Genomic DNA, 15,840 nt, shown 5'->3' with positions numbered 1-15,840 from the left:
TCTTTCCCTCTTGAGCCTAAAGGTAGCCACAATAATGGGATCTTTCAGCATGACACTACTGTTAACATACCAAGCAGCCACAAACTGCTCCCCAGTGCCTGGCTGTTTATCACTGGCTGCTGCATGTGAAATGGCTGACCTAATGAAGCAATACAGAGTAGCTGATGTTGGCAGCTCCCTTGGTATGGACAATTAGAGGTGCAATTATTGGCACAAATTATTTGTGCCCCAGAGGCCATTTGCATACTGGTGCCCTGCTTTGATGAGTTGATGGCATAGACCTTTCCACAGCTATCTCATCAAACAACTTGAACATTTTAAATCTGAATCTGCCAAGGTCCATTTTGTGTCTTTTTTTTACACTGCACCATGAATGTAAAGTCTACTCATACAAATATCCCAAGTTTGGACTCATTTTTTAAAATGTAGCCCATACTATTTAAATATTATAATTTATACAATTTTTCCTAAAACTGGCGTTTCACTGAAGTCTGCTGAAGGTTCTTGGTGATACAGAAAAAAATGAAATGAAAAATATTTTATATATAAAGATAAAATATGTCATTTTTCAGTTTTTGTTATTGCCATCATAAAATGTCATTTATAAATGACATAGTAATTGCAAAATCATGATCTGGAAGAAAATCTCCTGATAAACCAAGAGAATTATTTGCTTCCTTCAGTAGAACATTCTTATGTCTTTGGCATGTGAAAAAAAAATGATTCATATACTCAACAAAGCTTTCTGATGTATTGTCATACATTGAATTTCAAATCTCCTCAAGAATGAAGAGCATTGTCTTTTCCATGTCTTTTAAAATTCAAGGGCAGCTAATATCATTAAAAGAGCAGAAAATCTATTTTGTACAAATGGGATGCATGTCATAAAACAAAACAAAAATCTCTTTGTAAAGGAATTATGTGATGCAGGCGCTGAAGGTCAAAGGACCTGACAACATTCAACTTTTAGGTGCCTGGCCTAGGAGTGGAATCCAGAACTCTGTGATTGGGAGCTTATACAGTCAAAGATAAAATGTAGGTATCTCAAAATTTGATTCAAAACAAACAGAAGGCTGAGCACACTGTCACCTAACCTCAGAATATTTTAAGTGCAAGAGTTACACAAATAGGAAATGCTCAGGAAAGGTGGCGATTTTTCATTTCACATTTCAGATACTTTACTCAGGGCTTCATGGAAGTCTCTGTCTGAATAGAGTAGATCTACAGCTCTGAACCCTCTATCCTGAGGGTAATCAGCTGTGCTATGTTATGAGTGGGACTCATACTGCAGTCAAAGAAGTCACAGTTGGATAAAATACAGCACTGGTTTCAGAAACCACACCTGGAATGCAGGATTATCTCCCCGGGTGAGTACCCTAACCACTTGTCTATATGCTCCTTCTTGTGCAGTCTTTCTGGTCCCATGAACTTGCATTCTTTTCTGCACAGTGATGCAGCTTAAACAGAGAGGGTTGGAAAATGCTTCCAGACAGAATAATCAATGACCTGGTGTTTGAAACACTCTCCAGAGAAGTAGCAACTGAACCTGGGTGTTCCAACTCTTGAGCAAATGCTCTTAACAACTATACCATTATATAAAGGGGGGGCAATAACTTCCTCCTTCTAAAAGAAAGTGGATGCTGCAACTGCACTTTGTGGGAAGTCTAGCCATGAAGGTGTGTGTTATGTATGCTTCCAGAATACTTCCCAGATCAAGCCCGTCAGAGGAGTAGGCACAGGAACATCTAGGACAGAATCCTAGTTCACTATATGTGCTCAAATGGCACTTAACAAGCTGTATACCTGTCAATTTTAGCATTTACATATAGCTTGCAATCCTTTTTCACATGGCTATGGGCTGTAAGCTGTACTTTGGCAGGGCAGGTACATAGCCCTATATGTGTGTACCCAGGCAAAAGTCCTAAAATTAAAGCTGGGCAAAAACCATAGGAAGAGGAGGAGGTGCCCCTTGTGTTTCAGCTGAGTAATAAACTAACGGCTACACCTAGGTCTCCAATTTTCCAGCATGATGCTTTACTGGGTTATAGGTTAGATGTTATCCAGTCCCCTCTTTTTTGCATTCATCTTACATATGAATATAATCAAAGTACGTTTTCACCAATATTTCACTTAAGTGACTACTCTAATTCTGCATATTATTGTTCTATATAATGTGAAATTAATCTCCTTGACAGTTTATGTTTTAAGCTCATAGATAGTTTATATTCAGGCATCTCATTTCAGGGCTGTTTCTTCTTCTGTAAATTCAAAACACAATTCAATTGGGAATTTACTGTTTTAAATAGTGATTATGCCTAGGAGGTTTATCATAATTGGAAAGAAAGCATTTTAGGATTGTTTTTCTCCAATAATGGATTCTGTATAGATTCAATGCTTGCAAATTTGACATAAAATATTATTGCATATAGTTGACCATTTCCAAAGTGCGACTGAAATACTGTATCTATAATTTATTTCTTAAGGTATAATTTTTAATTGTGATAGAATTGAGTCCATTTGCATATATCATTACATTTCAAGTTTTCATGCACATGTTAGCCAAATGGGCAGAAAGTTCAATACATTTTTTGAGAGGCTTGTTGACATGAGAAGTTTTTCATGAGATGTTCTGCCTCAACTATCATCAGTTCAATGATGTAAACAGAGACTGATTAAGCCTGCACTCCTTTCAGGTTGAAATGACTTACTGAAAAAATCTCACAGCTGGAATTCTTCCCCAAAACTAAAATAGATGACAAAGTAAGAGACCAATCTTCCATAGACACTTAATGAAGACAGGCTTCAAGGGTTATTCTGTACCAGAGATCACTTCACACCCCAGGACAAGACAAAAACAGCAGATTTTTGCAGTCAGAGACTGCAATCACAGCAGAATAAAGAAAATAACAAAAACATATTGCTTGTTAAATCACTTACACTGGTTTTCCTTTGGATTCACAAGTCAAAATTATAGTTTGTCCTTCTTCAGGCCATGAATTGGAAGATATGATTTTAACAGAAGGTGTATCTAGAAAAAAAATAAGATCAATTTGTTGAGAGTACACTAAAATGCTTTATTATCAAAGTGTATGTTCTGTTCTATTTACAAAACATCACACCAGATTCAATTTACAGTTGAAGGTGCATTTATTTGAAGCCTTGAGCTGTTTTCAGTATCTTTAAAATGCCACTGAAATCACCCATGGAACTCTAATAGTAAATTTTAATATGCCTAGAAAACACACATATTGCAACAAAAAATAACCAGGTTTACTGTGTTGAACACAGATACACTGTATTAGTGATCCAAGTGCTGATATGTAAGCATGGGATAAAAAATAAAGTATTATGGCAGAATAGCAAGTAATTTAAAACAATGGCTTCTCATATTTATAAATATATATGACCACACCTATTAGAAGATTGACTGCATTAATGTACATTTAAAAAAGAGCACTTCAATTGTTGCAGGAGCCTCAAACCCATAATAAGAAACTTACAATTATGCAGTATGTTTATGAAATGCAATAATATGGCCTCTAAAACAGAATCTTGATTTTCAGAAAATTTAGTAAACCATCCTGTTTGAAACATCTGGCTAAATTACTACATAAAAATCTATAAATCTGTCTGAAAAAAAACCCAAATGCTGTTCTGTATATTTAATAACATTCCCATTATTGTTGCAATGAGGTATCTAACATAAAAATGGGCATTTGGATAGACTATGACATTTGATAAAGGACCTTTCAGTTTTTAAAACTTTAAACATATTTTAACGTAATTAAAAGATTCCCAGCTAATTTAAAAGCAACAGAGAGAGAGAGAAAGAGAGAAAGAGAGAGAGAATACTTCTTTTCAGGATTAATTCTTTTTATATAGTAAGGAAAATTCTTTTTACACTGAGGAAAATTTTCAGACCTAATAAGCAAATACAATCTGTGTTATCTTTAATTTATTTTTCTTGTTACAAGGTACATTTGCTAGTCATAAAAATGCTTATCCTCATACTAGAGTGTGCTCGGGCCCACTGCATGACTGGCAGTAAAATGACAATGTGAAAAGCGACATCACAGTTATGATGGTGACAACAAAATATGAAATACAGAACACTGCAAAATCAAATGCAAAATGTGCTGGGACAATCGCACCTCCCAGTGCAAATAGCAAAGGGATGTAAATAACATGTTTTCTTGCATACAAGATGCCCCTAAATAAAACAGAACCTTGCTTTTAGAAGGCAGACTATAGAAAAAAGATTTTTTCCAGAGTCTCACTGACTGTGTGATGAAACAAATTCTCCTGGGAAGACAGAGTATTCAGAAAGTGCAGTACCAGGAAGTTCCTGGGCCAAAACCCTTGCAAGGGCAGTAGCATAACCATTAGTTCTTAACTGCAGGTGGTTCTTTATATAAGTTCCTATAGAAAAAGTGCTGGTGCCACATCACAAGCCTCGTAATGTACTAGCAACATCTTGCTGCTTCAGGAATAAGCTACAGTGTTCAACCAATAGCTCTGGCTGTGAGAAGGTTAATACAGGACTTCGCTACCTTGGCAGCCACATTGATAGCTGTATGACATTCAGTGCATCTTCGCTTGTTTCTTTTTCAGGAAAGAAAACAACTTCCTACTAAAAGTACACAGAAACATTTTTTTGGGGGGTGCTGATTTTGAGGAGCTACGTGCATGTTGTATGTGAAAAAATATGGTAGTTATATGCCTGAATCAATTTGTTTCTTTAGGACATCATTCTGTTGCAAATTTGATCTTGATTACTAATAAAGCATTTAAGCACTTGTTTAGTTGTTAGCTCATGCTTAAGTAGTACTGATTTCAATGAGACTTAAGCACAAGCTTAAGTACCCTGCTAAACTAGGTCCCTTGGGTACTTCTGTGACTTCAATGGTACTATGCAGATGCATAAGTATCACTCATCCAAATATGGATTAGGTCAGAGAGATAGATAAATATCAGAAAAGAATAAATACGGAGACTGAAAGCATTGGAACAATTTGGATTTTGTTTTTACAGCTCAAATAGTGTGGTGCTAGCTTTATTTTTAAATCACTTAATGTTTACGGGCCTGGCAGAAGACCTGGGTAATCAGAAGGAATTTGACAGAGAGATAAAAACTAGTTTAATGGGACTAAAATGTCATTCTGGATGGAATCTTTGAGGCAGGAGTTGAAGAAAGAAATTACAGGAACATCCAGTTTGGTATCATTGCTTTTATAAGAAGTTGCTGCAAATGACCCAAATAAAGAGGGTAGAGGGCTTTCACCTATATTATTTTGTCCTTGCATAGAGCAATAGTCCTTCCATTGATCCCATTTTGATGCAAGTCCTAGTTTTGGGAGGGGGGGTTGCTCCCAATGCTACATGTATATCCAAACACAGCAGCTGACTAATAAAAAATATTAATGGAGGTAAGGTCAGTTACCTTTGAACATCATACTTCAAAGTTTTCAACATATATTTACTAGGGGTGTGCAAAGCAGGTCCTATTTGATTCAGATTTGGATTATGCCTGAATCAGGGACAGTGATTCCATTTGTTGATTTGGATCACAGTCCCTGGCCTAATCTGAATCTGAAGATTCAATGCTGATTTGGAGAATCAGTGATTCGGACATAGACACAGGTTTAGAAGTTTTTTCTACATGCCTTGAGGTAACAGGCATGGCTCGTGATTGTTGCAATGCTGGGGTGTATAGAGCATCCCACAGGTTGAAAGCACCCCCCAGGGGGGGAGGGGGGGGGGGGGGGCTCCACATGCTCAGCAGTTAAGCAGTACTTCTGGTCCACTTCCGGGTCTTCCAGGGAGCGCACAGGGGGGCCCTCTGCCCCCCCCAGTCAGCGATCAGGTGCAGGGGGACCCCAGGTGACCCCCCCGACCCAGGAGTCACCAGTCACCGAGCCGGGGAGGGGGGGAGCCCTGTGTGCTCCCCAGCAGACCCGGAAGTGGACTGGAAGTGCTTCTGAACCACTTCTGGGTCTGCTGCCGAGTGTGCTGGGGAGCCCCTCGTGCTTCTGTGGGTCACTCAATGCACCCCAGCATCGCAGCACCCATGAGCCCCTGCTACTTAGAGGTATGTAGAAGAAAACATTTAAAGCTGTCTCTATGTCTAAATATCTGAATCTTTCTGAATCTCTCTGAATTGATTTGGAGGGTTCTGATTTGATTCAGAGAGATTAGAGTTCTCTGATTCAATTTGGATTTGGAGAGTCAGCCACCAAATAGGGCCAAATCTCTGCTGAATTGAATCAGAGACCAAAGCTTCGCACAGCCCTAATATTTACTGGATATATATTAATCATATATAAAATAAATCTGATAATGGAAGAATAAAAATACATAATTAATTCTTCAAGTTTGCTTCAATACAGAATGCAGTTACTAGCTGAATACATGCTAAGGAAGACAATACTGACAACTGATGAAACACTAGCAACTCATACACACTGAAGAGGGAAAAACAGGCCAGTTGTCAATATGTCCTTCATCGTCTTTCTCTGAGTATTTTGGTAATGGGTTAATAAGGTTGCAAGTAAATTTAAGATATATTATCCTCCTCAAAGACTGAAACATCACTGCAGTTGAAAACCAGGGAAAATAGATAATAGGAAGTTAAAGCACTCTTTTAAAGTTTGACATGATTTTGTTCCTTGTGTAAGTACACTTGATCTCTGAAAAGCAAGGAAGAAAGTTTAATCTTAGAAAACATTAATAAATATATTTTTGCACACTTGGAACAGTTGTACTGTTTGAAATTTAGGCTCTAACAGGTATCAGTTATAAGCTTATAAAAGTCATACAGATTAATGTTGGAAAATTTAGCTAGCCATTTTCTTTAGTGTGGTATAAAAATCTGAGAATTAAGTTCACAGAACTTGTAAAGCATTAGATTTCGATTTCATTGCAGTTTGAACTGTGACAGATGTAAGTTTAAAGCCTTATGTTGATTGCATTCCCTCACTTCATCTTTTTCAGTACAAGCACTGGGTTTAAATCTAGCTTTCAGGAAGCGAGGAATACAAGCCTATTTGATATAGGAAATCTATTTAGAATCAAACTATGAATTTTCAATATATCAGGAAACACAGTGCTTGCAGACTTAATCCCCCCCACCCCCCAACAGTGCTTTTAATTAAATTCAGTGTCTCCCATGCCAAGCCCCATGCATGCTTAGGAGAGGAAGACCGTTACTTCAACCTGGCTTGCTCAATGTCTGTAAAGACAGGGTGCTTTAGTGGGACTTTTTTGGTGCTTTTTATCTAATAGCTGAATTAGCTTTAGCTAAAAGTGCCAAAAAACCCTGCTGAAGCACCCAATCTTTACAGACACTGCAGAGCTGGGTTGAAGTAACGTGCTGCTTCTTTTAGTAAAGCATAGATTTTTTTGCTTGTTTTTTTTAAACATCTGCAAGCAGCCACATATCTTTTTTTAATCCTGAGTTTTACCTTTCTAAAGGAAAAGAGAAAAAACAAAATCAGGACTCATGTCTCTTAATATCTCTTTTTTGTTCCTTGATGGCATCTGTGGAAAGTTTACTGAATGCGTTGTTTACTATCTGTCATGGTAATACAATAAATAGGCTGATAATGATCAATGACATTAATTTAGTTAGGTTAAGAATGGCCACAACATTAAACTGACATTCTTCTCCTTCAAGCATAGGTTATGTACAGGTGTTACATTTAGATTGACTAGAGTTAGCTTGGTCTAAATGTCCAATTAGGAAGGCATTCAGAAGCCTTAAATACTCCCCAGAATGGCTTACCTGATTTAAATTAGTGTACCTTAGGAACTCTTTCCTACATTTCCTTGATGTAGGAAAGAGTTAAATTGATCTTGTGATTGCCTGAATGCATTTACAGCACAGCCCCAGGGGTAGGAAGGCCCAGCTACTTGCCCCAGATCTGGGGCTGTGCTATTCACAACCCCAACCTTGACTGGGTTATTTTTGGCCCCCTCCCCACCATTAGACAGACCTCTCCCATGAACTCACCAGAATCCTCCACAAACCTATCAGTCACCACCCCCACCCCGGCCCACCAGCCCGAGTTACTTACACTGGGCTCCCCAGGCTGCTACCAGCAGCAGCAAATGAGCTCTATATGCCACTCTTGGTATTTGCACATGTCAGCGGCGTGTTGTGCAGTAATTCCAGCCACTGTAGCAAATTTGGCGGCATAATGCACCTTAAATGACTTGGGGCACAGCAAACTAATAGTCCTCCAAGGAGTTTTAATTTGCTGCACTATAGCCACAGAGCAAAGCACCGGGCTCTGTGTGGCTCAGGGGCTCTGCAGGAAGCCTGTGCAGGCAGCCTGGCAGCAGCCCAGGAAGGCAGGTTCTGCCGAAGAAAAAAGAAAGCAGTAAGCCTGATCTTCTTTTTTCCCCACCTGGAGCCTGCCTGCGTGCCTGAGCTACATGGAGGCATGGTGCTTCCCTCTGCAGCTACAGTGCCCCCTGGGACCACCCGACGTGGGTGTCTGCAGGTGGGTGCCACTGGGGCGGGGGTGGGGAGCACCGCCGCCATGGAGGGAAGCACCAGCCCCCAGCCCCTCCCTGCAGCCCAGGGACTACTCCACCCACCAGCAGCTTGTCCTCCTCTCACTACTACCAGAGAAGCAGGTAAGTTCAGGTGTGTGCATGACACAGGGGTTTAAAGGGCCCTAAATTGAGGCCCTTTTTTAAAAAACCCATTGCTTCAATTTAGGGCCCCCATTTAATCTACACACACCCTAAAATACTGTAGCAAATACCTTAAAATACCTTGCTGTTTTGCCTTCCAATTTATTTATACAATTTCCATGTAGTTCCTTTATGATACTATTTATTAAATTAGAAAGTACTGACTTTTACTGAGGCATATAGAAAAGTTTATAATTTTCATTTATTAATAACAGTCCCTGAGATAAATTGTCATAGTTTCAATTCTATTCTTGGTGCTTTATCATCAATGTTACTCCTTCCCTTCATTTCTAAGATGTCCTGGTTTGGCCTTCAGAATTAAAATAAGCACTTATAATATGAAGATATTTTAAGACCTGCTGTTCACTTGTACATTTTCATCAATATTTAAAATACAAAGTATAAGAACAATTTTGTTAAAATCAGCTCTAGAAGGTTGGATTAAAAAAATACAAAACAATGAATTAACCAGTAGCATTTATTCTGGGAAATAAAATGCTATTAGTTATAAAATATTACCTTCTGTTGGAACTGTTCAATATAAATTCCTAGCAAGTATACATATACTGTTTGATCACAATGGGCTTAATTCTGGACCACACACAAAAGTTAATCCCAGTTACTTGAATATCACATAATTCTCAATTAAACAAAAGCAAAACAGTAGCTGCAATAACAAAACTATTTATTTTCCCTGGTCCAGAAGCTTGGTTCAAACTTGCTCCCCAGTTACTATATAAATGTACGTGAATCTAAACTCTTTCTCCTTTCACAAAGCCACATAGAAAAAGATTAGTTTAAAATATTTTATCAGTGGCTCAAATCCAAAGTTGATCCACTTTTGAAGCCAAGTGAGGATGTGGTCCAGTAATTCCCTAGTGACAAAAGAGTGTAACTAACAGCCTTGAAGATCAAAGTCTTTTATCAGCAAAACAGTTATAGGCAATGGAGGTTTAAGCTCTTCCATAGTACCTGGCAATACACATTAACCTTTAGAGACAGCCTCTCTCTGATTTACAGAGACCATCTCTAGGGGGCAAGAAAGTGCTCTGAAAAGATTAGCATTAGAAGAATACACAGATTTGCCACTTATACTAGCTCAATAGCAGTTTCAAATGATGAACTTTGTTTTGCTTTTCACCGTTTCCTTACTGTTTGAGCATAACAAAGCAGAAATCATCATTGAAAAATTCTATTTCATCAGTCATTCTCTGAGCTGGACACAACTCACTGCACTAGAACAGAGATGCTATTTCCAAGCCATGGGAAGATTTATATAATTTTAATCAGGCTAATTTTTTTGTAATTTCACCTGTATTAGAATGGTAAATAATATTACATTTGCTCAGCCACATATAAAATCAGTGAACACTACTGGAAAAAAAAAACATTTCAATTTATACTAGTAATGAATGCTATCTGATTTATGAAGAAGTTAGGTAATTTAGCACAGCATCTTTCTTGTGCTCAACCATAAGTTAGTGGTGACTTTTATTTCTTAGGGAACCATTGGTAATTAACTTTGTGTTTTTATTTAGAAATAGTTATCAAAAGGACACTGCCACTTTCCAGGCTTTATGAGCACAAATATATCATTTCCTAAATGTTTCTCCTCTTACTTAGATGTAGCCTACTATTCTTAGTTATTTGTATAAGGAACACTTAATGGTTATTTGTAGTAAAATCCAACAATGAGATTGGAACCTCAATGTGCTTGATATTATAAAGACGTAACATAAAAGAAAGTCCAAAAGGACGTGTTTACACGAGACACTAAATGCCCAGTAGACTAACTCTACTGCATATTAGTGCATCACAGCAAAGGCTGTGCTAATAGGCTAATGCACAGTAGAATTAATTTACTACAGATTAGTGTCACCTAAAAGGCATGTGTCAGCGCTACTGCACAGTAGCATCGATTACTGCATATTGATTTAGCACCTGTTATTACAGGTACTAAATGTGCATTAACTATGGCACATTAATGGATGTGAAGATGTGATTACAAAGAGATTACAAAATAAAGCTCTGCTCCTGCAAAAATTTGAATTAGAGCTTAATTTTCTGCATAACAAGTAATCCCATTGAAATCAATGGAACTGGTCCCAATGAATAAGTAAAATTAAACACATTTTAAGTTGTTGTAGGGTAAGAGGGTAAACACAACATAGAAACCAAAATAATATAGTTGGTAACATAAAGCAGGTGACTAGAAATATAACAGAACTATATTATTTTGGTTTCTATGTTGTGTTTACCCTCTTACCCTACATGTGCCTCTTGCAGCATCTCAAACCCCTTTGAGAAACTGCAAGAGGTACATGCAGAAATGAGAAAATGTGACCTCTGGATATCCAGGGGTCAAAAAACCCCTGCAGATAAAAAGAAAAAGCAGGTCAGGGAGTGGTCCTGGGCTCTGCCAGGAGGCCCTGGAGTCCCCTTGGGTGATTAGAGGCTTTTTTTTTTTTTTAAGTGCTGGAGGCGGGGGGGGTAGCCATTGGGGGTTCTGCAGGAGTTGGCGAGGGATGGGGCCAGGTGGGACAGCAATCCAAGGGATTCGGGGAGCAAGCAGGGGTGGGACACAGGGGCCTTGCGGGGGCGGGGATATAGCCCCTGAGGGGGCCCTGTAGGTCCTGTTGGAATGCCATGGCTGCTGTTGGGGGGCTGGAGCCCCTGAGCGAGGGCTGTAGCTCCTGTGGGGTGTTGTAACCCCTGAGGGGGGCCATAGCCCCTGTTGGGGGGCCGTGGCTCCTGAGGGGGGCAGTAGCCCCTGAGGGGAGGCTGTAACCCCTGAGGGAGGGCTGTAGCCCCTGTTGGGGGGCAGTAAAACATATATTTATGTATTCATTAATTCATGAAACATGTATTTAAAATTCACTTTATTATTATGATAGAGACACGGGTAGTCTTCCAAATTGCTTTAACACTTTAGATATATCAATAAAACACTGCCCAACTGATCGCACAGTCTCTCTCTCTCTCTCATGGTCTTTTGTTTAATTGTGGAGGAACATGGATTTTGGGGTATTTTACAGAGTGACTTTGGGATTTTTTTATCAGGGATTTTTCAGACAGGGAACCCCAGAATTCCTGCTAGGGAGGCCAGTGGCAGGACCCTGCCTGGCTGGCACCTTGTACATAGGTGGCTGTGGCTGACCTCCTGTCCAGTTGGGGCCAAGAGGACATGCTTTGACTGTTCAAAGCAGGCCACGACACGCAGAACATCTTCCAGGTGATAGCTGCCCAGATGGTCGGGCAGGGGCACACATGGCAGTAGTACCACACAAAGGCCAACTCTGCAGCCAAAGCCCACTGGCAGATGCCTCAGAGGGGCAGATGCCTCATTCAGGTTTGGCAGGTGACAGCAGGTCACAGCCAGGCAGCACCCCCCACTGCCAGACTGCTGCAGTGGGTAGAGGGAGCAGGGAACTCTTGGGGCTGCTTCAGCTGTCCAGCTGGCGCAAGGGGTCATGTCCCCAGGTACCAATTGGCTGGGCCCCAGAAGCTCCTGAGAGTGAGTAGTCCTGAGCTAGAATATACTTGCTTCCCCTTCCCTTCCCCACTACCAAGTTATTTTGTAGGTCCAGCAAGTTCCAGGTTAACTGTGTTCTTTGTTCTGATGGCAAGACTCAGCCCTTAGTTTTATATGTTGCACTACTGGTTAAGTAATGAAAGATATAGGTTTTATGACCCATAGAATGTTAACCAGTAAAAAAGAATCTGCAACCAGGAAGAGTTTAGAAGGAACAAACATTTTATGAGGGGACAAGATAAGGTTAAACTAAAAGATACAGAAGAGATAGGGATAGAAATAAAAGGAAACAACAGTAAAAATCAAGGGGATCATATACAACAAAACTGATTAACCAGGATTAAATATTTAATAATCCCTTCCTCAAATAATCATATGCCATCTAATGCAATCAGAGTCCCACAACAGAACATAAAAGTACAGGGAGTAAATTTGTAGTTTTTACATACAAAACTCAGCCATTCTATGTTGGAGTTCTTTAAAAATGACAGAAGGAAAGTTAACCTGAAGTACAATTTTAGACAAATTTTGGAGTCCTAGCACTCCCTTGGAACTATGGTGTTGGTTTTGATGTCATATCTGTTTGACTCCATGTGAGAGTCGTTCCATTCTGAAACTTTTTACTTAGTGGTACTTGTTGATAGTGTCTTATACAAAGGTAGGAAAATGACTCCCTGGAAGCAGGCTGTTCCTTTGGTGGCTTGAATTTAGATTTTCTTTCGACTATATGAGACTGGGCAGAAAAAAATAGTTTCTATGGTTGCTTTAAAGGTTACAGAGTAATATTATGCAAGAGTTGGGAATCAAGCCCGTAGCTGCTGTTTTGTTTGCTAAATAGTAATCTAATGATAATTTTAACTCAGCCTCCTAAGGATCTCCTATTAGGGTTCCACTCCCAACCAGGTTTTTATAAACAAAGCTGTGCAGAAATGCTAGCAGCTTTCAAGCTCTCTTGCTAGAGTTGCTCCTCTAGTACAAATAAATGAGTATTCACTGGATCAGGACAGTGAACTTTGTTTTTCCACACTCCAAGTGAATGATGTAATCATTAGACCTTAGAATTGGGTTTTCTCTCTCCCTCCACCTATCTCAATCTGTCATGTTGCTGTTGCTCCTCTTTACAAAAATTAGAACTCATTGGGTTAAGAAGATCATGACTGATTGTACTCCAAAGGTCAGGGCACATATTTGGGATGTGAAAAACTGAGTTGTTGCTACAATGAATATTTAATGATATTTATAAAAAGGGGAACAGCTACAAAAGAAAAGATGGATGTACACCCCCTGCCGAATGGCCCTATGGTTAGATTACCTACCTAAGATATGGGACACAAAAATTCAAGTCACTTGGTCGGAATTAGGCGGTGCACAGGTTTGAACCTTGGTGTGTTCCAGGACAGGTGTGTGCTCTAATGTTCAGCCCCAAGTCTCATGCTCTATTCTTTCACAAACCTAAGTATCAGATTTTGATTTTACTGAAATGTTCTTATATCTCTTTTTACATCTGAAATATTTGAGAGTATGTTGTGTCCTCTTTAAATACAGAAAATCTTACTTGGTAAGTAACAGCTATAAGCAACTTGAAAATTTGCTAAAGATGACTGCAATGCCACTAATCAGATATTAGATATTTTATCAGCTTACTTAAAGCCCACATTGTATCATAGGCAACCATAGATTCTTTAGTGTACATGCAAGAGGTCCATGAAACTGTCCATACAACTGTCACACCAACATCTTCAGCACATACATCTATGCAAAAGTATAGAGGAGTGGAGGCTTCCCTAGACCTACCAACCCCTCTTTGTCCAAAGGCCAGACTGAGTCCAGACATTCAGTGCCTTGGTGGTTGTAGCTTCTGCCAGAGAGCAACAGATTAGAGTTGCTGCTGACTGCCTAATGCCTCAGCCTTTTTGTCAGAGTAATGTCCTTTACTCCAGCCAAAGAGTACCCACAAGGCAGTGGGGGTAGGGTTCTGAGGCATCATATATTTGTCTTACTCTGAAGACTGCAACATTGTGATATTTTATATAAGCTATCCTGCCATGTGTAGCCCTACCTCATTGTCACCAAGCCCTCCAGTTGGATGCAGTTTACAGTCATACTCAGGACCCTCAAGTTCTATAACCTATAACCCATAAGCTCTCTTCCAAATATGACTGGTCAAGGATATCTATTTATATCTTAACTGGTTTCAACAAACATACCTAGTAGAAGTTTTTATGCCTTTTCTAAACTGGTTTTGCTCAAACCCTTATTAAATTTGATAGAAATAAGCAAATAAATGATTTACTTATGCTAATTACTCCTTGATACAAAACTCCTCTTTGAATATCAGGAGAGCCATCTCTTTAGTATCACACTAAATTCAAAGGAAGGCTGAAATTCTAAACAATCCTACCATAAATGAAAAGCATTCTGTGACTATAGTTCACTCAGCTTAAACACAAGTATTACAAAAGCATTAGGCAATGGCTAAAAAAATGACTCTCTTAAGCAGGTTGATGTCACAGCTAAAAGGAGTTCACCAGGCTCCTATCTCCCAGTACAGTATCTTAGGCAGTGGACAACACTGCCACTTTAAGATATTGATGGACCTAGGTATGAAGACTTATTGCCTAGGGATAGACATGACATATAAACCGGTTTAAGTGATCAGAAACTGGTTTAAACCTGTAACAGAACAGATGTTAAGAGCACATAAACCAGTTTGAAAATGGCTGAAACCAGTTTGAGATAAACCTGTTTGAATGTAATATCAGACTTCACTGATTTGGGTCAAACCAGTTTATGCACTGTCTGTTCCAGACCCCTTGCTGGTTTAAGATAGACCAGACTCCCCCAGCATCCTGGCATGCTCTCTGGGCTGTGCGGGAATCTCTGCTCCACAGCAGGGCTGGAGCCTCCCCTCTGCTCCCTGGCTGTAACTCCAGCAGGGACTGCAGGCTGCTCACTCCCCTCTCCCTCACCACTCCCTGCTAAGCAGGAATTCCCCCCTCCCCTTTGCCTTGTGGAGTAGAGTCTGTGTATTAGCTAGCAGACCACATGCTGGCTCTGGTCCGTGTTGTAACAAAGGCAGAATCAACAGGTAGCTGGTAATGTCCCTCTGTTGTTTTCCTAATGGGATGATAAACACTGTTATCAATTCCCTGCTGGGCTAATCAGAGTGTCCTGCCAGGCCCGGTCATGCCCCTCCTCAGGTCAGTGCTGTACAAGGGAAGGGAGGGCTTCTCTAGCGCCCCCTGACTTCTAGTCTGAGCCATTGTAGGCATGCACCTACAATTCTGGGATGTCTATGCACTTACAAAGTGATTTAGCCTAGCCTGGTTAGACTAACCTACAAAGACTGAATCAATTTAGGCCAGGCTTTTTGAATGTCTGTCCCTAGCCCTTATGTCTCATGGGACTTTCAATAAAATATGAAGTTTGATGAAACAAAATTGAGAGAGAAAAAACACTTCTTTCTGTTTATCATTCCTTGAGGCCTTAAACAGGAAAACCCATTAGTAGCTAGCTTCTTTTATTAAGGATTCATGTCAATGTGTTATCTACTGCCTATATCCAGAAGATTTTTTCACATGGGGCTTTTCTGAGCTTGTTATATTTTTAAG

At 39.7% G+C, this 15,840-nt stretch overlaps 1 protein-coding gene across 1 annotated transcript in view; it reads right to left on the bottom strand.

Moving 5' to 3' along the window:
- The window catches only part of CADM2 (cell adhesion molecule 2), a 274,783-nt gene that overhangs the window by 140,120 nt on the left and 118,823 nt on the right, over positions 1–15,840 (bottom strand). The window contains exon 6 of the mRNA XM_014523118.2: positions 2,938–3,028. Within this exon, the coding sequence (XP_014378604.2) occupies positions 2,938–3,028 (91 nt within the window). The remainder of the gene's footprint in view (positions 1–2,937; positions 3,029–15,840) is intronic.

Source organism: Alligator sinensis, unplaced genomic scaffold, assembly GCF_000455745.1.
Source record: "Alligator sinensis unplaced genomic scaffold, ASM45574v1 scaffold26_1, whole genome shotgun sequence".
NCBI lineage: Eukaryota > Metazoa > Chordata > Crocodylia > Alligatoridae > Alligator > Alligator sinensis.
Note: the sequence above shows the minus strand (reverse complement) of the source record. Positions and strands in the feature narration are given on the sequence as shown.